Raw genomic sequence first — 26,592 nt, forward strand, 5'->3', positions numbered from 1 at the left:
AGCGCTCCGTGCGCGGCCACGGCGAGCCCGGCGACACCGGGCACCTCTGCGTCCTGCTCCGGAGAGCTCCACGCCCCGCCAGGGAGACCGACAGCCTCAGAGCCCTCCGCACCGCCAGGGCGATCGGCACCCTGCGGGCAGCCCGGCGCCCTGCCCGGGAAGCGCCGCACCCTGCTCCTAACGCGGCTCCCCCCGCCCCTCCGCTTACCGCGCGGAGGCTGCCCGTTGCCATGGCGACGTGCCTCTGGCCCTCCCTCGCTACCGGAGCCAGGTACGAGACCGCACTCGCGATCCGCCGAGCGCCGCGGCGGCAGCGCGAGGCAGTGCGTCGGGCCCGACCGCGGTCCCACGGGGGTGGCCGCCCCAGGCCGGTCGCCGGGGGGTGGGACCGCGGGCCGGGCCGGGACGCCAGGGGGCGCGCTCCACGCTCAGCGTCCCGCCCCTGACGCGCCGCGCGCTGCGACGCGGCCTGCGCCCAGCGCGCGCTCGAGCTGCTCGGCGATGCCGGCCGGTGCGGGCGGGATGGGCCGCGGGCGCCCGGGCGCCCCGCGCGACGCCGCCGTGAGTGTGCGCCGGCCGGGGCGATGCCTCCCGGGACGTCTCCGCGCAGGCGGGACCTCGGCCCGGCCGGCGGGGCCTGGACGGGCTTCGGGGAGGGGGGAGGCAGACCCGGGCGGCGAGAGGCTGGGGCTCGGCGGCGCCGGTGAGAGCTGCCCAGTCCTCGGAGCCCCTGGGCGCTGCTTGGCCATGTGCGGCCCCGCCGCCCCGCCCCGGTGGGCCCGGGTGTCTCTTGGCCGTGGCGGGGAAGCGCCCGAGTCTGTCAGAAGCGCTAGCGCGGTGTCCTTGTCCCGGCAGGTGCAGGGCACCGGCGGCAGCAGCGCCATCAGCAAGTGCTCGGCGGCGGAGCGGGGCTACATCGAGGACCGGTTCCTGCCGCTCCTGGCGGGGCGGCGGCGGCGGCGTGCGCCGCTTGTCCACCGGTGAGGAGCGGGCGGTGCGGGGGTGCCTGGCGTCACGATTCCAGCGAGGGATTTGATGGCTTGGAGGAGCAACAGAGCATATAAGGGAGTTAATTTCATATTGTTATGCTGTCTGATTTGGGAGAAGGAGCTCATATGTTGGCCACCCACATTGTAGGGAAGCATCCAAACCATCTGGATTCATACTTTTCACCCGTTGAATATTTATGCATGCAAAATGGAACAGGTCCAGTTAGGATATCTACATGTTTTCTCTGGGTTATCCATAGTCTTGATGGTTAAGACACTGAATACTGGAGTTCTGTATATATTATCAAGGTCTAGATATGACAAAATTGTCAGACATGGAGAAGCTGAGAGAGAAGGTAAGTTTTTTGAAACAGGGTGCCAGTGTTGGAGAAATAATTGAATTTCATTCCACAGGGGTTATTATATCCGTGCCCGTGCTGTAGATCACTGTGTTCAAGACTTTCTGCTGAAGACCCAAAGCTATCCTAGGACACAGGTACAGTTTCTTTGGGTATACTGGTAGTTTCCACTGTACTTGTGAAAAATATTTTTTGCATCTTGGCACTTTTAGCTTATTAGTGCATCTATTGTAATCCTTCCCGGAAGAGCACAGAGAATCTGACTGTCACTACTGGCTCTCCATTTGTCACTCTGACAGCAATATCTGGGAGGGGACAATATCTATACAATATTCTACCTCTTTTGGTAGATTGCCTGTTTTTGTCATTCAACAGGTTGCGTTCTTGAACTTGAATATTCTTCACAGGTAGATGCTCAGGGTGCTGCTAGAGTTGAATATAACTTTTTTTCTGATACTTTATCTGCAGATCCTGTCTTTAGGTGCTGGCTTTGACTCCTTGTACTTCCGTTTGAAAGACATGGGTCTTCTGCATCACACTGTGATGTATGAGGTGGATTTCCCAAATGTGGCATGCCAGAAAGCTGCTCTGATCAAAACAGCAAAAGAGTTATCAGCACTTGTGGGAGATACTGAAGGGGAACAATTAGGTATGATACTTCTGGAACATGTTGTGGATACTAAATGTTCAGAAGAAACAAACAAAGCTTCAGCCTTTTAAAAGTTAGGCATGATGTCAGAGGAACTAGGAAGTTGTATATGTTCATTTTCTGGGTAAAAAAAAAAAAGGAACAAAGAAACCATTTGTAAGCATTGGGAGATAACTAGAAGATGCATAGCTGACAATGGATTTGTGAAGAGCTCAGTTTCGTTCTGTGACATCTTTTGAAGTACTATGTCCAACTTTGAGCTTACCAATACAAAATGGCAAACTGCTGCATACTCTGTGATAGGTCAGGAGAATGATTAAGGACTGAAGTATGTTCTGGAAAATGTGGAATGAAATACAACAGAGACATATGCAAGCCACTACATTTAGACTGTAATCTGCAGTTTAAATACAGATGGAGAACAGCTACCAAGTTAAGTAGAACACAAGTTCCTGCCTCCCATGAGCAGTTGAACACGTCTTAGTGAGTAGCTCTTCCATAAGCTGGTCCAGTTTCCTCTTGAATCCATCCTCATTTTTAATATCTACAACGTCCTATGGAAAAGAATTCTGTCCATACTAGTAACTTTCAAGATACTTGAAGTAAAAGACACTTGACAAAAACATATGGCAATACCCTGTTCTCTGTGTCCAGAGGACAAGAAGTGAAGGGTAGGCAAGTTAGATATTAGAAGAAAATAACAGGGAACACTGGCATGGGATGCTTATGAAGACCATTTAACCTCCATTAATGGATGCCTTTGAGAACAGTGTAAATTAACAGCTCTCAGGACAGGTGTAATTGTTGGATTGCACTAGTATAGAGGCATAGAACAGGCAATTTCTAAAGTTACTTTACAAACTTGTTAGTTTATGATCTGATTTTGGTTGAAAAGGTTCAACCAGCATACAGCTTATATTCTTATGAAGTACAGAGGTATGCCATGATAATGTGAGTTGACAGTTATTTCTGAGAACAGTGATCTATAAGACTAGTCCTAGTATTTGCAGAGAGTTAGCATGTCCTAGTTCAGAATCCAGTACCATTTTACAAAAATGAAGTTTGGTTTTAAAATAGTAATAATAAAAGAACAAAAAAAACACACCAAAACAAAAACACCAAACCCACAACTAAATTTAAGAATATTCTTATAGTTGTGAGGGAAAACGTTCGAATTGTAACAAAGCAATGGTACTTTCTTAGCCTGAACTGAAAGGTCCATAAATGAGAGCTCTTGATTCTGAATGATAGTGGTAATATAAAAATGTTATTAAAGTAAACATAATAAAGTTTTATTGTAATAGTAAATATAATTCTATTGGAAATCAGTAGGTGAGCTTTGTATAAGGAATAATGGAATTCAAGGTCTGAGTTTAATGGGTCTCTTACTGACGCTTCTTGTTGCAATCCCTTTGTGGTTCATTCAGTTATGGGGTTTTCTTGTATATGTTGCAGAGAAATTGAGTTGATGGGCACAGCCTTATAAATGATTGCTGGTGGAGCTGATTTTCCTGTTTGTCCTTTTTGTTTTCAGTACTGCATGAACACTGTAGTGAGTTTGTATCATTTTTGTCCCACAGGAGTCACTACCACCTTTTCTGGAGAAGATTATAAATTACTGGGAGTGGATTTATCAGAGTTGTCTAAGCTGAGTACAGCCCTAAAAGAAGCAGGACTGGACAATGAAGTCCCCACCCTTTTCATAGCAGAGGTGGTGCTCACTTATATGGAAAACAGCAGGTCAGTTGAGTTATCCTGTGTTAGCTAGGTGGTAAAGTGAGAATAAGCAGCTTCATTGTAAGTCATCTTGGGCTGGGAGACCTGCCGTCTTGTAAGCTCACGGATTCTGTGCAAGTCCCAAACAGCTCCTTATATCATATGTATGATGTGGTAGTATATTTCCAGATGACATGAGAACAAGAGGCCATGGGCACAAACTGAAACATAGGAGGTTCTGTCTGAACATCAGGAAGCACTTCTTTACTGTGCAGATGATGGAGTACTGGCACAGGTTGTCCAGACAGGCTGTGGAATCTCCTTGGAGATCTTCAAAAGCCATCTGGACATGGTGCTGGATGAGTGGCTCTGGGTGGCCCTGTTGGAGCAGGGATGTGAGCAGATGCATCCAGAAGTACCTGCTGCCTCAGTTGTTCTGTTACTCTGTGAACCTTCTATGGTTTTTTATTTTCTTTAAAAAAAAGGAAAAAAAAAAAAGAGAAAAACCTCAAATGATTGATTTTTGATTTATTTCTTCACACATGGCGGAGGACATGTTCATAGGTCCCCAGCACAGGTTTCTCTTTTGTAAATTATCTCTGTCAGGATGCCTTAATAGCATGCTTTATGATGTTGCAGGAAGATGTATTGCATGTGCCATATAATAACTGGGCCCACAATTATTTAATTATTCTTATGTACATCTGCCTGACAGGTCAGATGCCTTGATTCAGTGGGCAGCAGAGCATTTCTCTCAGGCATGCTTTCTGCTGTATGAGCAGATGCACCCTGAGGACCCCTTTGGACGTGTCATGCAGCAGCATTTTAGCCAGCTGAACTCTGCACTTCATTCTTTGTCACAATACCCTGATTGTGAGGCTCAGCAGAGGCGCTTTTTTGAAAAAGTAAGTACCTGCAGCCCTAGGGCACACATGAAACCTGATTTAGCTGGGAAAGATCATAGAATGATAGAAATCTTGAGTTGGAAGGGACCCATAAGGATCATCGAGTCCAACTCCTGGCACCACACAGGTCTACCCCAAAATTCAGACCAAGTGACTAAGAGCACAGTCCAAATGCTTCTTAAACTCTGACAGGCTTGGTGCCGTGACTGCATCCCTGGGGAGCCTGTTCCAGTGTGCGACCACCCTCTCATTGAAGAACCTCTTCCTGATATCCAGCCTGAACCTCCTCTGTCACAGCTTGACTCCATTCCCTTGGGTCCTATCACTGGTCACTAAAGAGAACAGATCGGCTCCTGCTGCTCCACTCCCCCGTGTGAGGAAGCTGTAGACCGCAATGAGGTCTCCCCTCAGCCTCCTCTTTTCCAGGCTGAACAGACCAAGTGACCTCAGCCGCTCCTCATACGTCTTCTCCTCTAAGCCCATCACCATCTTAGTAGCCCTAAGATTGTAACTTTAAATTATTTTGGAAGTCATCATCTGGGCCACTTATGGGTTGGAGCAAACAGGGACAAGGCGAAGCCACTGCCCTTTCTGGTAAACATGGCTAGTCATTTGAAGGTCTCTGCACCAACTTGCAGCCTATGTTCTGGTATGGAATTAAAGCAAGATGGGTTCCTCTGAGGCTTTTAATGTAATTAAGTTTTTCAGAGTTTTACAGGCAAGATGTCTATTCTCATCGCAATGTGGGCTGCTGCTGTTTCAGGCTAGACAGTCCTAAAGGCTCATGCAGGCACTTTATTTAAGGTCTTTATTTTCTTGTGGGAAGTGAGTCTCTATTCTTCCAGAAGTAATGATTTTGAGCGATTTCTGTTTTAGGGCTGGACTGAGTGCAGTGTCATGGATATGAATGAGTTTTTCACCTGTTGTACTCCAGAAAATGAACAACAAAGAGTGCAGGCTCTGGAGCCTTTTGATGAATATGAGGTAATCCTCCTCAAGTAACATTGGAAGAAGACTCTCTTCTGTATTAGAAAAGCTTCTTATTCCTTCCTCAGTGAGTGATCTGAGGAGACAGTCTTAGCGTAGCAAAGTAGCTGGTGGTGTAAGGGATGCTGTATATACTAAAAGTTCGCATGGGTTCTTTTAATGAAAGAAATCAATTGAGGATTATTTAAATACATAAAAAATATACCTGGTGTAAGGTTCCTGACCTGCAAATGTCTGGGAGCTTTCCTGGGTGGAGTATGTGCTTCTCTTGCATTTTCCTAGTCAACTACCATTTGTCATTGTTGAATACAGTTTACTAGCTTCAGATATCTTTTAGTCTGATTTTGTGATGCCATTCCTATAATTGAAATTCAACTATGACTGTATTCTATGCCATTTTTGTGTTAACTGCTAGCAAATTTGCAACTATTGGAAGTCTTGGAGAGAAGATAGGACAAGGACAATGAATAACTTTGAGATAAATATTGTGTAGGATACTTACTAGAAGTTTCCTTTTCAACCTTGTGGTTCTCTATTTATAATTCTTTCTAGAAATTTAATAGCACACAGTATGAAAACAATTTAATGTACTTGCATTTATTTTGCCGCCACGCAGGATCTGCTGTGCTACATGGACAAAAACATTGACTGAGAGATTCTGGCAGATTTGCGAAGTAGTGTAGCAATGTCTACAGTAATTATTGTAGATCAAGGAAAATACTCATACAGTGAGAAAGTAAAGACTTTTTACCATTTCCTTATAGAGGAGGTTTACAAGTCCACATCAGACATTCTGCATAAGAGTAAGATACATATAAGCAGAGAGCTCTACAATTAACCTTTCAGATCCAGGTCTTATTGGCAATAAGCTTGATAGAATTAGAAATGCAAAATACATACTTACTGCTGAGGGTGACTAGTTTTTGGAATAATTTTCCTAGAGACAAATAGTGTATTCTTCCACTTTAAGTATTTTGTGGGGTTTTTGGCCTTTTAAATTCATGTTTGTGCTTTCTTGTCACATAATTGGCTGAATTATTCAATCCTCTGGGAATGAACATATTCAATTCCTCAATGTGCACAAAAGCCAGGATGTAGTTTGGTATTGCTGCTAACTTCCAGTACAGTACTCTGCTTGTGCTTCTGCCTTTGAGTGATTCCACGGCGAAACTGTAAATCATATTTAGGTATTGTCGACCGTCAGAGACCATGTTGCACCTTTGAACATTTGTGATTTCTTTGGAATCACTTACATTCCATGACCTTTATGAAATCTTAAATCCGCTGGTATACAGCCTGCGGTCTTTTTTTATGATCAGAACTGGGTAGCATAAAAGGAAGCAGGTTCCAAAAAATCGTGTTCTTCATGCAATTTGTAATGAAGCTATGGAATTCCTTGCTGTAGTATGTTACAGGTGAAGGAGGTTTATGTGAGTTTAAAAAGCAACTGTATAGGTTCCTGGATGAGAAATCCAGGGGCTGTTTGATAACACAGAAAAGCCCTGGGCTGTAAATTTTTGGGAGAGGGGAAGGTATTACTGTATACGTACTTGTTCTTTCTCAGATTCAGCTTTAGGCCTTTTATTTTGGCAACTGTTGGAAACACTGTTAAGCCATGTTGATTTATGACTTTATCACTCTGGCCATTCTTAGATCCTTACTGCTACTTGCTCTGAGATTCTTGAGAGCCCTTGTTTGTTTTTGTTTCTTTGGCTTTCTACAGGAATGGCATCTGAAATGTTCTCACTACTTTGTCTTGACTGCATCAAAGGGGATGGAACCTTCCTGGACTCCATTTTTATCCAGTATGACAGGTACATACTGACTAGTTTTTATAGTCTTTTATCTCATGCAGGCCCCTGTGAGGAATTTTAGGAGACAGTAAAATTCTGTAAGGAATGAATGCAATGCTACCACCTGATTAGCTTTCTCCATCCTCATCACAATGGTTTCACACTCTTCAGCGAAGCCAGAGCCATGTCCTGGCTGGTGGTTCTGATCAGTTTCATTCTGTTAATTTATTGAACATTACAGTCCTAACAGTTCTTCCTTCTGTTTATAGATGACTGCAACACAAGGCTACCCTGCTCTTCCTCCTATTTTTGGGATCCACCAGACTGTCTTTTCAATTTATTCCCGCTTGCCTCCATACATGGCTCTCTGAGCCATTCTATTCTTCCAGGATAGGTTGTTATATGTTATAGCTAGCGCACCATCAAAACAGTCCAGGACAGCACTCAGGACTGTGTAACACAAGTTTTTTTGTTGTTGTTGTTTTGTTATCTCCTGTGGGTGGAATTGTGTATGTAGCATTTCTGTTTCTGAAATGTTCTTCTGTATGTTGCTTTTTTTTTTTTAAATGGGAGAAAAGTGGTACAGCAGGAGTAAAGCCAAGACCAAGGCTGTGTTTCCATGTTTCCATGATAAAAAAGACTTGGCAGCAGTAGCAGTCCAAGAAATTCCTGCATTTGGCTGCTTGCTTCCTTTTTCAGAGTGGAAAGAAGATTATTTTTAACCTGGTTAAGATCACTGGTCTTGTTCGCAGTACAGCACCACAAGCAGTTCTGTCTGCATCTGAAGGTTAAAATCTGTGTTATAGGGAGCAGAAAGGGCTGGAAAAGAATCATAGAATCATAGAACGGCTTAGATTGGACGGAACCTTAAAGATCATCTAATTCCAACCCTCCTGCCATGGGCCCGGACACCTCCCATTAGACCAGGTTGCCCAAAGCCCCATCCAAGCTGGCCCTAAACACTTCAGGGATGGGGCATCCACAACTTCTCTGAGCAACCTGTTCCACTGCCTCAACACCCTCAGAGTAAAGAATTTCTTCTGAATATCTAATCTAAATCTACCCTTTTTTAGTTTAAAATGATTACTACTTTTCCTACAGTCCCTGATAATGAGTCCCTCTCTTGCCCCCTTTAGGTACTGTAAGGCTGCAATGAGGTCTTCCCAGAGCCTTTTCTTCTCCAAGCTAAACAGCCAACTCCTTCAGCCTGTCTTCATAGGGGAGGTGCTCCAGCCCTCTGATCATCCTTGTGGCCCTCCTTTGGGCTCACTCCATGTCCTTCTTGTGCTGGGCACCCCAGAGCTGAACGCAGTACTCCAGAAGGGGTCTCACAAGAGCAGAGTAGAGGGGGACAATCACATCCCTTGACCAGCTGGCCACACTTCTTTTGATGAAGCACAGGATATGGTTGGCTTTCTAGGCTGCAAGCACACGTTGCTGGCTCGTGTTGAGCTTCTCATCAACCAACACCCCCAGGTCCTTCTCCTCAGAGCTGCTTTCAATCCATTCTCCACCCAGCCTGTATTCGTGCTTGGGATTGCCCTAGCTCAGTTGCAAAGACTTTGCGCTTGGCCTTGCTGAACTCCATGACATTTGCACAGGCTCACCTCTCAAGCCTGTCGAAGTCTCTGGATGGCATCCCTAACCTCCAGCGTGTTGACCGCACACAGCTTGTTGTCATCGGCAAAGTTGCTGAGGGTGCACTCAATCTCACTGTCCATGTCACCGACAAAGATGTTAAATAGTGCCAGTCGCAATACTGACCCCTGAGGAACACCTCTCGTTACTGATCTCCACTTGGATATTGAGCCGTTGACCGCAACTCTTTGAGAGTTACCATCCAGCCAATTCCTTACCCACCTAGTGGTCCATCCGTTAAATCCATGTCTCCAATTTAGAGACAAGTTGACACAGGGTAGTGTAAATCATTACAGCTTGATTTCTAGGGCATGTCAGATTGTCAATTGGCAGTATCAACTTGCTTTGCAATTTTTTCTTTTTGAAAAGATGAATAGATGTGCTTAATCTGTCATTTTAAGTGTGGGTGTTGCTTCTTTGTATGAAATTTAACATGCTTTGTTTCTCATTGCCTTCAGTTCCTCATCATCATGGTCCTGTCAGGATGGTTGGGAGTATCAATGCATTGGTGTGTGAAGTGCACTCTGAAACTTCTGGCTTGAGACGTTACGGTCACCACTCTGCTCTTATCAAACCCAATGTAATTCTAACCACTGGAGGCTTTGGGGAGGAGAATGGACAGCACTGTCGAATGAGAAATTTTCATGTGCTAATTAAGCATGCAGGCTACTGGAAGGCTGGATGTGTGAAAAAGGAAAATCCCGATAAAAGATGGGGTGAGTATCACAAGTTGGGTATCGATGGCAAGGATAAGGAGGATGTTTTTGTGCTGGCTGTGAAATAATGTCTAGTGGAAAGTGACGTCAGAGTGCAATTATACTGGCAGTCAAAGAGATGTAAAGGTTCTGAATTTCATGGAAGATCAGTGTGAACTGTGATGTCTTATATCTCTACAGATGAGCGATTGTACCATACTGTGTCATGTCTCTCAAGCAGTCTGGCCCTGGTGGTAGGAGGACGAACATCCCCATATGCAGCTTTGGGAATGCTGTGGCTAAAGTTCCCCAAAACCTGTAATGACTTGGATCCAAATGACATTACAGTGGAGCTTGTAAGTCTGCAGCCTGCTGCTGAACCATTTGCTTTGCGCTGGAGACACAGTACAACTGAAGTAATATTCAAAGGTAAAAATGGGAAACCCGGGCTACGGTCATTCCATGATGCTTTTTCTCCACCGTTCCTTCACTGACACTCTCTTCCCCTGCTCCAGCATGGTGTTCCTCCCACAGGATGCAGTCCTTCCCGAACTGATCATATGTGAGCTTCCCACAGGCAGCAACTCTTCAAGAATTGCTCCCATATGGGTCCATACTATGGGGTCCATCCTTTAGGAGCAAACTTTTCCAACAGGGGTCCCCCATAGGTGGCAGCTCCTGCCAGATCACCTGCTCCTGCATGGGTTCCTCTCCACAGGCTACAGCACCAGCACAGATTCTTCTCTGGCAAGGGCTCTCCATGGGCCACAGCCTCCTTCAGGACATATTCACCTGCTCCACCATGACTCCTCCATGGGCTGCAGCATGGAAATCTGCTCCACCATGCTGCTCCACCATCTGCTCCACTCCGTGGGCTGCAGGGGGATGGCCTGTTCCACCATGGGCATCTCCACAGGCCATAGGGGAACTTCTGCTCCAGCACCAGGAGTAGTTCCTGTTCTCCTGCACTGACCTTGGTGTCTGCATGGCTGTTTCTCACTCTTCTCTTGGGCTACTTTTGCGCAGGAGTTTTTTTCCCTTTCTTAAACATGCTCTCACAGAGGCACAAACAACATCACATAGTGTCTCGCCTCTGGCCAGCAGCAGATTCCTTTTTGGAGCTGGCTGCAACTGGCTCTTATTTGACATGGGATAGCTTCTGGACTCTTCTCACGCTTGCACCCCCCTGCTACCAAAACCTTGCCACATAAACCCAATACAGGGGGAAGGTGTTTTAGTTTGCTTTTAGTTTCTCACTGTTCTAGCCTGTAAGTTATAGGTTATAAATCATATTAACCTCCCTATGCTGAGTCTGTTTTGCCCATGATGATAACTGGTGAGTGATCTCCTTGTCCTTATCTCAACCTTTCAGCCCTTTCCATCATATTTTCTCCTTTTCCTTTGAGGAGGGGGAGTGAAAGAGTGGCTATGGTGATTTCAGCTGCCCATCAGGGTAAAACCACCACACACTCCTAGTTTTAACACAACTATCACAGAATGAGTACCCTCTAAAGTACAAAAGAAATTAAAAAGGGCTCTTCTTGAAACGTGAAATGTGATAATTTCTGATCACATATGCCATGTAATCCCCAGTGGTAAGTAGGATTTAAACCTAGGTATATAATTTGTTTTGGAAGACTGATTCTTTGAGATCGTTTATGGCTGAAGTGATTCATGATTGATCATGCCAGAAAAAAGTTTCAGGACTTCCTCTCTGAAGAGCAGTGTTTTAATTTTAGAGCATTATGGAGTAGGATCCCTAGCTCTTTTTTTTGGAAGAAGTGCCTCAGAAGAAATGTTGCACTTCTGTTAGCAGTTGATAACTATTCATTAGTTGTGAGGTGTAGAATCAAGACCAGCAATGGCACACTGAAGGTTTCTCTAGTAAAGATAATGACTGTAATGGATGAAAACTAGAGCAGTTGTTAGCTAGTCAGTGGTGAGACTGAGAGTGGAATTCAGGAGGTTAAAGCTGTCCTTTCTTAAGCTATGTCATTCTCTACTAGCTGGCAAGGTGTTACTGAAGGAGAGCGCCAGGGGAATTGCTAAGCAGTTGTTAATCTAGTCTATAGTATAAGCATACTTTGAATTTGTGGGGCAGTGTTTAATTAAATGGATAAATAAAATGTTATGAATAATACAGTGCTTTTATCTTTGTTAGATTGTATTGTGTCATCTTATTTTGCCTTGATTTTGCTTTTCAGCAAAAGTAATTGATCAATACTTGTGTTACTTGCACAGTCCATTATGAAAATGTGATGCACATTCTTGACATCTACCCAGACTACTAGTGCACCTTTTGTACCTCCTTTTTGAGGCTTCTCTGGATTCTCCAACACACTTAAATTACCTTGATCTCCCTTTTCTGTGAAAAAATGCGTTCTTGCTGTCTTAGGAGGATTCATCTCTTTTGTTGTTTTCTGTCAATCCATGTCATTGTGTTGCTATGATTTATGTTCTTAGGGTTTTCTAGAGGTGTCATCTTTCCATTGTCTGAATTTTCATTCCTTAACTCCATTATTTGTATTTAAAAACATGTTTGTTCCTTTTGGTTTTGTGACTGTGTTGTGTGAATTACATTCAGACTTTAAACATTCAGACAGTACATAGTGTAAGTGGGTGATGGGGGGTGTTCTCAATGATCACAAACATGAAGTATATGGCATCTCAGTGAAAATATTTTTAGTTCTACAAGTGCTTTATAAAAAAACTAGATAAAAGAGTGATGCTTGTATCTATTAAACAATTTATTGCATTTATTGTTAAAATTTGGAAATGTTGTGAAATGTTAATCAAGTTGCTGTATGTCTTCATATAAACAGTGTATACAGCTGCATGACCAGCTATCTCAGCTCAGCTTTCCTTCCATGCAAATAGAAATTTTTGCTTTTGTGACATTGCAAATTCTAACTTCTCTTTCCCCCTCATTCTGTTTTTCTGCAGGTGAGAAGTACCTCTTTATGTATGGAGGCCGCTCTCCTGCACAGCCAGTGCTAGGAGATTGGTATTTCCTGCACACTCCAGAAATTTCCTGCACTGTGGTAAGAACATAGGGAGGCCCTGGGGAATAGAAAGTGCTGCTCTATTGGAAGCTCAACTAAATCACAGTGGTATCACCGTACTTAAGCAGATGGTAGACTGCATGATTCCAGACTGCATGGAGGAAATTCTGTTCACAGTTGTTAGAAGTAGCGGTCACTTCCAGCAGCCCTGGGCTTGGAAATTCCTCCTTACTGGCCACTGGAATCCTCTCCAGTGTTCCCAGAGACCTGGGATGTATCTGTCCCAGGCTAATAGACATGGCAGCTGTTTTCCTGTGTGCAGGTTCAGCCGGTAGTGAAGCTGACTGTATATCCCAGAGACACATAGATATGTGTATGTATAGAATGCACTGGCATGGCCAGCTACACTGACTGCTACAGATAAGATGATGCTTTCAACAACACCCATGTATAACATTACCAGGACTCACATGAAATGCAGAGGGTCAAGTGCCTTTAGTTCCCTCCCTCCTCTTTGGCTGATAAGGAAGTTCACTAGTCAGAGCACACATGCCTCTACTCTGTAGATTGACAGGCATTTGTGCATTTGCAATTCCCTCAAGTATCAGTACAGTCCCTCTGCACATCTGAGATGCCTGCCCGGATCCTGAGCTCTCTTACCTGCTCTGTGAGTCTCCTGATTGCCAGCTAGTACAGCTTGAAATTTGCTAGCAAACATTTGTGCACACTTATATCTTACAGAATCACAGAATGGGTGGGGTGAGAAGGGACTTTCTGAAGATCATCTAGTCCAACCCTCCTGCCGAGCAGGATCACCTAGAGCACATTGCACAGGATAGCAGCCAGGCGGGTTTTGAATATCTCCAGAGAAGGAGCCTCCACAACCTCTCTGGGCAACCTGCTCCAATGCTCTGTCACCCTCACAGTAAAGAAGTGCCTCCTCATATTGAGCTGGAACCTCCTGTGCTTCAGTTTGTGCCCATTGCCTCTCACCCTGTCGCTGGGCACAACTGAAAAGAGACTGGCTCCATCCTCTCGACACCCTCCCCTCAGATATTTATACACACTGATGAGGTCTCCCCTCAGTCTTCTCTTTTCCAGGCTAAACAGGCCCAGTTCTTTCAGCCTGTCCTCATACAACAGGTGCTCCAGTCCTCTCATCATCTAAGTAGCCCTCCTCTGAACTCACTCCAGTAGTTCTATGTCCCACTGGTACTGGGGAGCCCAGAACTGGACACAATACTCAAGGTGTGGCCTCAACAGGGCTGAGTAGAGGGGGAGGATCACCTCCCTTGACTCACTGGCAACACTCTTCCAAATGCACCCCAGGATACCGTTGGCCCTCTTGGCCACAAGGGCACATTGCTGACTCATGGTCAGCCCGCTGTCGACCAGGACTCCCAGGTCCCTCTCTGCAGAGCAGCTCTCCAGCAGGTCAGGTCCCAGCCTGTACTGGTGCTTGGGGTTATTCCTCCGTAGGTGCAGGACCTTACACTTGCCCTTGTTGAACTTCGTGAGGTTCCTCTTGTTCCAACCTTCCAGCCTGTCGAGGTCCCTCTGAATGGCAGCACAGCCCTCTGGGGTATCAGCCATTCCTCCGAGCTTTGTGTCATCAGCAAGTTTGCTGAGGGTGCACTTATCTCACAGGCACCCTGCAGTCATTGATCTCTTGAATACCAGCATGTCTACTACCTCTGCCTAAGCCCCTAGACCTCCTGCTAGAGGTGGGAGGCTGCCTAGACCAGCTGGCTGGACCAGCTGAAAGTTTGCTAGTGAATCAGAGATGTGTGCATCCCATGCACATGTGGTTCAGGAAAGATAGAAACACACTGGTTCCCTCTCCATCAGCTGGCATCTGGGCACATGAGCCCTGGTCCTACTCATGCAGCTGGTGCTGAGACTCTGACTTGGTTCAGTTACCCAGGTTCCTCCATGTAGTTGCATTTGGGACATACACAAGTCCTGTGACCTGTGGTCTTGTCCCATTAGCTGAAGCCAAAAACCTCACTTGCTGCAGTTGCTGCCCGAGGCTCACACTCATACTGCAGGGCCAGGGGTACCTACAACCCCTGTTTGAATCCAGCTAGTGGTTCCAAATTCACTCTCACTGGTCCCTGCCAGTATCTAGCAGTCTGAACACAAAGCCTTTGAGAGCCGTGAAGGTGCTCACTAGATTTGTGGCCCCTCCAACTGCTGATGCTAAGACCCTCACTTTTTCTAGTTGCTAGCACTGAAGGCCCTGGAGTCCTTCACCGTTGCTGTGACTCCATTTGCTTTGCTGGCCCCATATTTTCTAATGTGCGCCTCTGCAGTTGAAGACACCTATTTCTTGCATCACTCTGGTGTATGGTGTAGAGAATGGGATGACAAAAAAGATAGTTAAGAAAGTATTTAATCACAAGATAAGCTAGGTTGTGGTGATCAGGCACAGGGCACGTGTGCTGGCCAGTAACTATTATTTACATGCAACCAGTCCCTTTTTATTTATTTCTCATGTTTGTTCTCCAACAATCCCCTTTCCCTAAAAATTCCTTAACAAGTTTTGTGTAGTCCCGCTGGCACCTCACCACTCCAAGTATCACAAATTCTCATTTTCTTAATTTCTTCCCTCTTAGAATTGTTGTGAAGTCCAGGCTGGCCTTCTCCAAAGCTATGCTCGGAGTTTCTTAATGGCCCATGGATTAGCGATTGGAGATTTTTGGTCTATTTTATTAACTAACACAATATTTTTGGTTTAGCTTTTTAAAGATGGAGTGTATTTTAAAAATAGTGAATAGCACAATTATAGGGTGAGCTACCCATAATAATAGGAGATCACAAGCTAAACGTGAGTGAGTAGTATGATGCCTTTGTGGAAGACCTGAGCTAAATGGTAAGGTATATAACTAGGAATGTTATCTGTAAGACACGTGAATTGGTGCTTCCATTCTATTCAGTGCTCTTAATCTGAGCAGTACCCTTGCATAACACGCAAAGCTGATTATTGAGAAAAATCGTTGTGCCAGGTGGGAATCCCTCTTGGCTGATGGTGATGGGACTGGGGATAACCAGACCTAAACCACAAAGATTCAGGTGTTTGCATCAAAGGGTCAGGGTGGTGTAAGCCAGCAGGCAGTGCATGCTGACAGCTGAGGAAGGAGATGGGAGCATCGGAAACACTGAAGACTGCAGTAGTGCCAGCACTCAGAGGAGGGGAGGGAGCAGAGTGCTTCACTGTGCACAACTAAGAATTGTGAAGATAGTGAAGTGTTGCAATAGACTGCCAAAAGAGGTAAGAAATTCTTGTCACTGCAGACTTTCAGAATTTCAGAAATTATTAGATGACTGTCTTGCCAGATGATAATAGATACAGTGAATAGTTAGTTACAGTTACACAGCCATAGGATAAAGGGATGGACCACATGGCCTCTTAAATTTTCTTCACAGTTTATTTGTTATGATATTCCCCTTGATATTTTTTCCGTTAGTGCTTGCCCTAAAGGTTTTCTTTCTGCACGTTTGTCCTGCAGCTCAGTATTTTGTCTTGCTTTTTGCTTTGAACCACTAATCACCAGCTTTGCCTTCGGAGGGCCAAGGAGAATCTCCATCCTTTACTGGACATAGAGGGTAACATGACTACTGAGGATAAGGAAGAGACTGAAGTTCTTAATGCCTTCTTTACATCTGTCTTTACTAACCAGATCACTTATCTTTGGAGTACTCAGCCTCCCAACCTAGAAGTCTGGGATGGGGAGCAGAAGAAACCCCCCACAGTTCAGGTGGAAACAGTTCGAGACCTGCTGCTTCACCTGGACTGTCCATGGGGCCAGGTGGGATCCACCTGAGGGTGCTGCGGGAGTTGGTGGATGTGATTGCTGGGATGGTTTCCATCATCTATCAGCGGTCATGGTCATCCAGAGAGGTCCCGGATGACTGGAGACTTGCTAATGTGACACCCATCTATAAGAAGGGTTGTAAGGAGGACACGGAGAACTACAGGCCTGTCAGCCTGATCTTGGTGCCAGGGAAGGTGATGGAACAGGTCATCTTGAATGCAATCACACAGCATGTGTGGGACAGCCAGGGGATCAGGCCCAGTCAGCATGGGTTCCTGCAAGGCAAGTCATGCCTGACCAACCTCATCTCCTTCTAAGACCAGGTGACCCGCCTGGTGGATGAGGGAAAGGCTGTTGATGTAGTCTACCTAGACTTCAGCAAGGCCATTGACACGGTCTCCCACGGTATTCTGGAGAAGCTGGCAGCCCATGGCATGGACAGGTACACTCCTTGCTGGGTTAAAAACTGGCTGGGCGACTGGGCCCAGAGAGTAGTGGTGAACAGAGTGAAATCCAGCTGGCAACCAGTCACCCGTGGTGTTCCCCAGGGGTCGGTGTTGGGATCCATCCTCTTTCATATCTTTATTGATGATTTGGATGAGGGAATTGAGTGCACCCTCAGTAAGTCTGCAGATGACACCGAGTTGGGGGGAAGTGTCGATCTGCTGGAGGGTAGGAAGGCCCTGCAGAGGGACCTGGACAAGTTGGGTCAATGGGCAGAGGCCAAGGGATGAGGTTCAACATGGCTCAGTGCCGGGTCCTGCACTTTGGCCACAACAACCCCATGCAGCGCTACAGGCTTGGGGCGGAGTGGCTGGCAAGCTGTGCAGAGGAAAAGGATCTGGGGGTGTTGATTAATGCTCGCCTGAACATGAGCCAGCAGTGTGCTCAGGTGGCCAAGAAGGCCAACGGCATCCTGGCTTGTGTCAGGAGTAGTGCAGCCAGCAGGAGCAGGGAGGTGATCGTCCCCCTGGGCTCTGCTCTGGTGAGGCCGCACCTCAAGTGCTGGGTTCAGCTTTGGGCCCCTCGCTACCAGAAGGACATCGAGGCCCTGGAGCGTGTCCAGAGAAGGGCTCCGAAGCTGGGGAAGGGCCTGGGACACAAGTCCTGTGAGGAGCGGCTGAGGGACCTGGGGGTGTTTGGTCTGGAGAAGAGGAGGCTCGGGGCAGACCTTATTGCTCTCTGCAACTACCTGAAAGGAAGGGGTGGTGAGCTGGGGGTCAGCCTCTTCTCACAGGTAACTAGTGATAGGACCAGAGGGAATGGGCTCAAGTTGCACCAAGGGAGGTTTAGGTTGGAAATGAGACATTTCTTCTTAGAAAGAGTAGTCAGGCATTGGAATGGGATGCTGAGGTGGCATCACTGTCCCTGGGGGTGTTTAAGGAGAGGTTGGACTTGGTCCTTAGGGCCATGGTTTAGTGGGTGACATTGGTGGTAGGGTGATCGTTGGACCACGTTATCTTGAGGTCTTTTCCAACCTTAATGATTCTATGATTCTATAATCCATGTGTTTGTAAACTTAAGGTTCACAGGTGTGTCTTGAACAGAGAGCAGCGTGCAAGAAGGAAAACAAAGTTACTTCTAATAAATGTGCAGAAATAAAACTCTATAAAGGCTGAACAATATTAAATAGGAGCCAGAGAAATACTGAAGACAGTGTAGATGGAAACACTTCTATGTAGCCATCCTTAGAGGAAACCCCCATGTGTGCAGCTTGAGGGTTTTTTTATTCTTCCCTATTTACTCAGGCATATAATGATAGGACAAGAGGGAATGGTTTTAAGCTAAAAGAGAGTGGATTTAGATTAGATGTTAGGAGAAAAATCTTTACTTGGGGTGGTGGGGCAGTAGAACAAGTTACCCAGAGAAGTTGTGGATGCCCCATCCCCGGAGGTGTTCAAGGCCAGGCTGGATGAGGCTTTGGGCAACCTGATCTACTGGGTAATATCCCTGCCCACGTCAGGGGGATCAGAACTGGATGATCTTTAAGGTCCCTTCCAACCCAAGCCATTCTATGATTCTTTGATTCTCTGATTCTACGATTGTGCTTATTCAGTCTGTTCCCCTCCCCAGCTGTACCTATCCTATGGCAGGAAGGAAAGGAATATTATATCCCACAGAAGACAGAATGGGAAGAGAGGCAACCTTCAGGCTTGGACTTATGTTTTCTTAGATTCCTGTTGAGGGTCCAGTACCAGAAGGCCGTCACTCTCACAGTGCCTGTAGTTGGAAAGGAGGAGTGCTAATTGCAGGAGGTCTGGGAGCAGCTGAGCAGCCCTTAGGTTCAGTTTTCTTTCTGAGGGAGGCTGAACACGGCTTTCAGTGGCAGACAGTAGAGACACACCCTCCTCTCATCCCAAGGTAAGTAGAAGGTGTTCAGCAGTGAATCCTTGGCCTGCCTCTTGCTGTCTCCCATTATTAATGGAGTTAATCTAATTTTGAACTCACAGGTATTCACATACTGCTCACGTGCATGATGGAAAACTTCTGCTTGTTGGCGGAGTGTGGCTTCACTCATTCTCTGTGCCAGGCATCACTGTCATTGACTTAATAACTGGTCTCTGCTTGGACTACGCAATTAATGTGGTAAGTACTGAATTTTTTCTTTCAGGGTAAACAGTGTTGTGTGAAGGAAGGTGGTAACTTCAGGGCCTTTTCTTGAAATGGAATAGGGAATGCAAAGGAGTCAAATTTGTGAGTGGTAGAATTTGAGATTCTACCTGTTTGTGGTAGAATCAAATTCTGAAGTGCTTTGACCAGCCTTGAGAACATAATCGTCTTAAGAGAGGGAGAGTCTGAGAGTGCAAAAAACAGAAGGGCACAGAGCGGCACTATTTCAAGACTGGGAGCAGAACTGAGATGTGCACAAACATAGCAATTTCAGGATGTCAGTGGATGATGAGAATAGATAAAACCAGAGCCTCAGTTAGTCTTTACGAAGGTCTGTGGTATTATTTCACTAAAAACTTAACAGTGGAAATTGCTGAGTGCTGTAGCTGCTGCTTGAAGTACAAGAAGAAAACAGCATGGAAGTACTGGAAACTCCAATTAAATATAAGACAACTTTTTGCTGTAAGGGTGATTGAACATTGGAACAAGTTCTTCTGAGTGTGGAGTCTCCATCCTTGGAGATAATGCAAAACCTGACTAGGAAAGGTCTTGAGCAACTTGCTGTAGTTGAGCCTACTTTGAGCTGGGGTGGTTGTACTAGATGATACCCAGAGGTCCCTTCCAACCTCAACTTTTCTGTGATTCTTTTCTGTAATTCACTGCAAAGCAATCATAGAATCATTCAGCTTGGAAAAGACCTCAAAGATCATCTAGTCCAACCTTTAACCTAGTACTGACAAGTCCACCCCTAAACCATGCTACTAAGTTCTACATCCAGACATTTACTGAAGACCTCTAGGGATGGTGACTCAACCACTTTCCTGGGCAGCCTATTCCAATCCCATATAACCCTTTCTGTAAAGAAATTTTCCCTAAGATCCAACCTAAGCCTCCCCTGGCATAGTTTGAGGCTATTTCCCCTCATCTTACCACTTGGTGCTTGGGAGAAGAGCCCAGTCCCAACCTCGCTACAACCTCCTTTAAGGTAAATATAAAGTACAATAAGGTCTCCCCCGAGCCTTCTTTTATCCAAGCTAAACAACCCCAGCTCCATCAGCTGCTTCTCATAAGCCTTAATGTCTCAAACATAAGACCTAATCTCCTCAGTCATACAAGTGTGCTTGTTACACAACAGGATTTTGTCATTGTCTGGGCAAAACTTGCCTAAATCTGAACCTGTCTATGTGAGTAGCCCTCATCTGTGGTAATACTGGCTGGAGAAAGCTCCTCTTGCTTTAAAAGCTTTTATTTTTCTTTTACATAATGTAACAGATTTCCTGAGAAACCAAGGATAGGATCCACATGTACAGATGAAACTGAAGTTTGTAACAGATTTGTTTTTTATGATAGGCAGTATGAAGACATCTGGCTGACATTGCAGCTTTTTCCATAGCAGTGATAATGGTACAATAGTAATGAAGTTTTATCTAAAATAATAGAGCTATATAAAAAATATAAGATAAAATTTAATGTATATGACATCTCTCGTATGATTCTGTAATGTATGTGACCATGGTAACTCTGTGCATGGCTACTTTAAGCACATAGAGAGTTACTAGCCAAAAACTTTTGGCGCCGTCACCTTCTAACACATGTATAAAAGCAGTAATACTAATAGTATCCAGTACTGCACAGAAAACCAACGTTTCCAGTCTTTCAAAAGTTGGGACCAATCTACATACGCTACACAATACTGTCAATACTTGAGAACAGAACTGGTAGGTTCTAAAGCCTACAGATTTGCACTTAAGTCAAGCCAAACAATTCATGAGCAAAAACAGCTACCGATCTTTCTGCATCCATATTATAGAATTGCAGAATAACTGAAGTTGGAAGGGACCTCTGGAGGTCATCTGGTCCAACCCCTGCTCAAGCAGGGCTACCTATAGTCACCAGAACCAAGTCCACTTGGCTTCTGATTATCTCCAAGGAAGGAGACTTCATAACTTCTCTGGGCAACCTGCACCAGCAATCCATCACCTGCATAGTAAAGAATGCTTCCTGATGTTCAGACAGAACCTCCTGCATTTCCGTTTGTGCCCACTGCCTCTTGTCCTGGCACTACCACAGAAAAGAGCCTGGCTCCAGCATCTTTGCATCCTCCCTTCAGGTATTTATAGACACTGATGAGGTTCCCCTGAGTTTTCTCTTTTGCAGGCTGAACAATGCCAGCTCTCTCAACCTCTTCTCATAGCAGAGGTGTTATACTCTCATTAGAATCCTTGTGGCCCTATGTTGTACTCTTTTCAGTGTGTCCATGTCTTTCTTGTACTTGGGGCCCCAGCACTGGACCTAGCACTCTGGGTGTGGCCCAACTAGTGCTGAACAGAGGTGCAGGATCACCTCCCATGACCTGCTGCCAATTCTTTGCCTAATGCAGCCCAGGATATCTGGCGCTTTCTTTGAAACGAGGATGCATTGCTAGTTCATGTTCAGCTTAGTGTCCACCAGGACCCCCCAGGTTCTTCTCTGCACAGCTGCTTTCCAGGTGGGTGACCCCCAGTATGTCCTGTGGCCTGGGGTTGTTCCTCCTCGGGGCAGGACTTTGCACTTCTCCTTGATGAACTCCATGAGGTTCCTGTCAGCTCATCTCTCCAGCCTGTCCAGGTCCCTCTGGATGCTAGTATGCCCCCCTGGTGTATCTGCCACTCCTATCAGTTTTGTGCCATCTGCAGACTTGCTGAAGATGCGCTCTGCCCCATCATCGAGATCATTAATGGAGATGTTAAATAGGATTGGACACACTGTTGACCTCTGTGGTAGAATGCTAGTTATTGGCCTCCAGATGAACTTTGTGCCACTGATCATCACTGTCCGGGCTTGGCCATTCAGCCAGTTTTCAGTCCACCTTACTATCTGCTCATCTAGCCCATAGATCACCGGCTTGTCTGTGAGAATATTATGGGGGATAGTATCAAAATAAGATAAGAGGTGATCTGAGACAGTCAGCATGGGTTCACCAAGGGTAAATTGTGCCTGACCAATCTGGTGGCTTTCTACAATGGAGTGACTGCATTGTTTGACAAGGGAAGACTGACCGATGTCATCTACCTGGACTTCTTCAAGGCCTTTGACACAGTCCCACATGACATGCTGGTCTCCAAATTGGAGAGGTATGGATTTGATGGGTGGACCATTCAGTGGATAAGATGTTGGCTTGAAGGTCACACCCAGAGAGTAGTGGTCAGTGGCTCTATGTCCAAGTGGAGGCCGGTGACGAGTGGTGTACCTCAAGGGTCTGTCCTGAGGCCACTACTATTTAGTATCTTTTTCAATGACATAGACAGTGGGATCGAGTGCACCCTCAGCAAATTTGCAGTTGACACCAAGCTGAGAGGTGCGGTTGATACGACAGAAGGAATGGATGCCATCCAAAGGGACCTGGACAGGCTGGAGAAGTGGTCCCACGTGAACCTAATGAGGTTCAACAAGTCTAAGTGCAGGGAGCTGCACTTGGGCCAGGGCAATCCCAGACAGGAGTACAGACTGGGAGAAGAACTCATTGAGAGCAGCCCTGCAGAGAAGGACTTGGGGGTTCTGTTGGATGAAAAGCTCAAAATGAGCCAGCAGTGTGTGCCTGCAGCACAGCAGGCCAACTGCATCCTGGGCTGCATCAACAGAAGTGTGACCAATGGGTTGAGGGAGCTGATTGTCCCCCTCTGCTCTGCCCTTGTGAGGCCCCAGTTGGAGTACTGCATCCAGGTCTGGAGCCCCCAGCACAAGAAGGAGGTGGAACTGTTAGAATAGGTCCAGAGGAGGGCCACAAAGTTGATCAGAGGGCTGGAGCACTTCTCCTATGAAGATAGGTTGAGAGAGCTGGGGCTGTTCAGCCTCAAGAAGAGCAGGCTCTGGGGGGTGACCTCATTGTGGCTTTTCAGAACTTACAGGAGGCTTATAAAAAAGATGGAGAGCAACTCTTTGTTCAATCAGATGTTGACAGGACGAGGGTGAATGGTTTTAAACTAAAAGAGGGGAGATTTAGATTAGAGGTTAGGAGGAAATTCTTCATTCAGAGAGTGGTGAGGCACTGGCACAGGTTGCCCAGAGAGGTTGTGGATGCCCCATCCCTGGAGGTGTTCAAGACCGGGTTGGACCAGGCCCTGGGCAACCTGATCTAGTTGATGGCATCCTGCCTATGGCAGGATGGGTTGGAACTAGATGATCTTTGAGGTCCCTTCCAACCCGAGCCATTCTATTATTTTATGGTTCTGTGAAAAGCTTTACTGAAGTCCATGTAGACAATATCCACTGATCTCCCCTCATTTACCAGGCCAGTCATTTCACTGTAGGAAGTCATCAGGTTGGTCAAGCATGACTTCCCCTTGGCGAATCCATGCTGACTACTCCTGGTGATTTTCTTATCCAGTAATTATAGAGGCCTGGAGAGTATGAAGACATTCTCTCATTCAGAACCACTGAACTGCAAGTTGTTCAGTGAGTGGAGTATCTTAGAAGAGTACATCATGGTTTCCTTGCTCTTACGTTCTTCTCTAGGTATCTGTTTTTGTCCATATTTGTAGTTGGTGTAGTTGACTAAATGGTCACCCATTGTGGTTGTCCTTAACTTTTTAATGAAGGTATCTATATGAAGTATCTCTATAGCATTGTATGAAGTATACATCTGTTGAAGTCCTGTATGTTCAAAGATTACTTCCGAAGTCTGATCCAGATTGGTGGAAGCAATAATTGGAACAGAATTTACCAGGTGCCTAAGTGGTGAACTTACTCCATTTCCATTTGCTCCCTAGTATGGAAAAAAAAAAAAGTCCCACCCTAAGATGTTGGATTTCTGAGTCATTAGAGAAGCTACTAGTTCTCATTCCCTTTCTGAATTTTGAGTACTTTGTCCAGACATCCTACTCCTCTATGTCCAATTCCCCATCTTGACCTTTGTGTACCTCTCCAGAATGTGACTGGCTGGTGTCCCCCAGACTACACAGGCTTCTGTTTCAGGCTAAGGACTTAAAATCTTCTCTTTCTTTTCAGGAGCATTTGGAGTGGCCATTAATGCTGCATAATCATAGTAGTGTTTTTCTGCCAAATGAAAAGGAGTTGTTGCTTATTGGTGGTGGTGGGAACTGCTTCTCCTTTGGGACACACCTGAACCCAAAGCCCATCTCACTGAGCCTCAGAAATATTCTGACCAGCCACTAATTGGGACCAAACAGGACTGAACAGTGCCACTGCATCATGGTGAGACAGCTATTTGCTTGCAGATCCAAGAACGAAATGTTACCACAAAGGTTTTCTATCCAGAATGCATTTGTAAAGGTGGAATAAGGAGAAGGGTTTAGGAGGTAAAGTTATGACAAGCATGCATACTTCATTGATTTTTTTTTTAATTTTATTTATTCTTTGTTTTGCTGCAAATGAAGTGTCCCGGAAGTAGCTCTGTGGTGGTAGCGGTAGCCCTTAGAGGTAAAATGAGGACCAGTGCTGTGTTCAAAAGGGACCTAAGTTTGCACAGTGCTGACTTGGAAGCAAAGTGAAGCCACTGAGTTAAAAAGCCATTGGAAATATGCAGCCAAGCATAATTAAATAAGTGAAACAGAATGTGTCATAGGTCATATTTGAACATTTCTAAAAGTCACACCAGAGAGATGAAGGAATTAATTATACCTCTGCCTCATCCTGTGAGACCACAAGCCATTGAGTAACTGTAAGCTGGGATTCTCAGAAGACATACTGAGAGTCTTGGGTTCCTTCTCTGCTTGCCACCCAAGGCCTTACGGATGAAAAATTTTAGGCTTGATGTTTTTCCCTTTGAAATACCAAAAGCAATATTGAGTAGCCTACTTCCGGTGTCTCTGTTGGTAATAGCTGCATACTTTCGCACCTATCCTCGTGACTTTCCCTTTCAAATACTGGAAATGCAGAGACCGTTAAACAGTCATCTCTGCTATGGTGTGTTTTGTTTTTTACTTCCCCAAACCAAAAATGTCATAAGCCAGTAACAGTAAAATTTCTATTACTCTCAGTCGTCCTTGTCGTCACAGTTGTGCCTCTGTTGTGCTCCTTGGCCAACCCTCTTGATCATCCTTGTCCTGCTCCCTGCCCCCTGGGTGGTTCTTCTGTCCCTTTGCCCCGCTGTCTCTTTTCTCTCTCGCTGTTTGTGTCCTGCTTGTGCCCTTTTCCTTCGTTTTTCTTCCTCCTTCTGTGCCTCGTCGCAGCCTGTGGCCGCAGGAGGCAACGGTTCCCCACGGGACGGATGGAGAGATGGACAGAGGGAGGGACGCTGTTTTGTGCCCGAGCCCCGTGGCCCCCCAAGGGAAGGGGAGAATGTACGGGCAGGGAGCCCCACTGCAGCCTCCCTCCCTCCTAGTAGTCCTATGCACAAGTTAATAGTTTGCCTTCTGGCTTGCACTCCCATCTGTGTTTGTAGCCCTGTGTCCAGTGGCCATCACCATGTCTGTGGGTGCAGGTTCCGTAGCAGGGTGGGTGCAGGGGGGCAGGGCCTTGGGGGTTGACCCTGTTTTCAGCGGCCGCGGGAGGGGTGTTGTCGGTGGATGCAGACGGCCCCTCTGGGTGTGGAGGTCATCTTGCCAGGGGGCTGCAGGCTATGGGGCCAGCGGGGCAGGAGGGTAGTGGGGCAAAGGAAGGGGGGCGGTTAGGCCTGTGCTGTCTTTGTGCCCTGGGGCAGGTGTGATGGGGGGGCTGGGGTTCCCCAGCAAGGAAGAGGGGAGGGGAGAGTGTCAGGGAGGCTGGGGCCCGCGGGATCGGCAGCTGGGGCAGAGAAACAGCCGGCGGTGGGGGGCAGCCGCGGAGCAGGAGCGGGGTCGGGACGCCGGGCTGGCCGTGCCGGGGGGCGCAGCGGGTCAAAAAGCCCGGGGCTGGCTCCGGGGCATCAGCAGGGCCAGGTGGCTGTGAGCACCGTGCCCCACAGCATGCCGGGAGTTGTGGTCTTCGGGCTCCGGGCTTCCAGTCGGCCACTTTGGTTTCCGGAGCTTGCCGGGAAACGAAGTTTCGCGATGCCGCTCGGCCTCCAAGCCGGGAGTGGCACTGGGACAGCTAGGATGGGCAGTTACTTCCTCCACGCCAGTGGAGTGGGGTGCCTTCTCTTGCCGTTCCCGTGTGGTTTTCCGCGCAGCTCCCGCTGCTTCTCTTAACGAACAGACAACCTGGGAAGCCTGTGCATGCCGTTTCGCTTTTGCGCATGCGCAGAGCAGGCTGACTCGGCGCCGCCGCCGCGTCTGGTGCCACCTGCTGGTCGAAGTGCGGTACTGCAGGCGGAGAGGAGCCGCAGTGACGCTTCGCTCTCTGCTCCCATCTGCTGGCGGAACGCGGGTACTGCAGGCAGAGTGGAGATGCGCATGCGCTGTAGCGGAGCGTCTCTCTCTGCTCCCACCTGCTGGCAAGTTGTCGGTACTGCAGGTGGAGAAGCGCCGCGCATGCGTTGTAGCAGTGGCCAGGCCTCGTGCCCCCAGCATGGCGTGA

At 46.7% G+C, this 26,592-nt stretch overlaps 2 protein-coding genes across 8 annotated transcripts in view; one reads left to right on the top strand and one right to left on the bottom strand.

Annotated features, from left to right (window-relative positions):
* DCHS1 (dachsous cadherin-related 1) overlaps positions 1-388 on the bottom strand; it is an 84,464-nt gene extending 84,076 nt beyond the window's left edge. For both annotated transcript variants that reach the window (XM_040544694.1, XM_040544695.1), the window contains exon 1: positions 209-388. The gene's annotated coding sequence lies outside the window, so the exon portion shown is untranslated. The remainder of the gene's footprint in view (positions 1-208) is intronic.
* Positions 389-439: 51 nt separating this feature from the next.
* LCMT2 (leucine carboxyl methyltransferase 2) lies at positions 440-25,135 on the top strand. Of its 6 annotated transcripts, none has more exons than XM_040544698.1 (14): positions 440-561; positions 856-980; positions 1,404-1,485; positions 1,817-1,997; positions 3,578-3,737; positions 4,429-4,618; positions 5,495-5,602; positions 7,329-7,419; positions 9,495-9,752; positions 9,933-10,160; positions 12,675-12,772; positions 18,722-18,909; positions 18,999-19,134; positions 24,145-25,135. In XM_040544698.1, exons 1-14 carry the CDS (start codon positions 502-504, stop codon positions 24,310-24,312), a joined length of 2,073 nt encoding a protein of 690 aa, XP_040400632.1. In that variant the 5' UTR covers positions 440-501; the 3' UTR covers positions 24,313-25,135. The 6 variants fall into 6 exon arrangements, 5 of the variants coding, with proteins under 5 accessions (XP_040400632.1, XP_040400634.1, XP_040400635.1 ...); XR_005816214.1 differs by lacking the exon at positions 440-561 and adding an exon at positions 20,509-20,570 and having other exon boundaries at positions 667-980; positions 24,145-24,251; XM_040544700.1 differs by lacking the exon at positions 5,495-5,602 and having other exon boundaries at positions 451-561.
* Positions 25,136-26,592: the final 1,457 nt, after the last annotated feature.

The sequence above is a fragment of the Cygnus olor genome, chromosome 1 (assembly GCF_009769625.2).
Source record: "Cygnus olor isolate bCygOlo1 chromosome 1, bCygOlo1.pri.v2, whole genome shotgun sequence".
Lineage (NCBI taxonomy): Eukaryota > Metazoa > Chordata > Aves > Anseriformes > Anatidae > Cygnus > Cygnus olor.

Bases quoted from the DNA above. Each gene is read 5' to 3' on its own strand.
- LCMT2 (XM_040544697.1), top strand. From the start codon at position 748: ATGTGCGGCCCCGCCGCCCCGCCCCGGTGGGCCCGGGTGTCTCTTGGC. The intron at 981-1,403 runs GTGAGGAGCGGG...TTCATTCCACAG, and splicing joins CGTGCGCCGCTTGTCCACCG to GGGTTATTATATCCGTGCCC. The intron at 19,135-24,144 runs GTAAGTACTGAA...CTTTCTTTTCAG, and splicing joins TGGACTACGCAATTAATGTG to GAGCATTTGGAGTGGCCATT.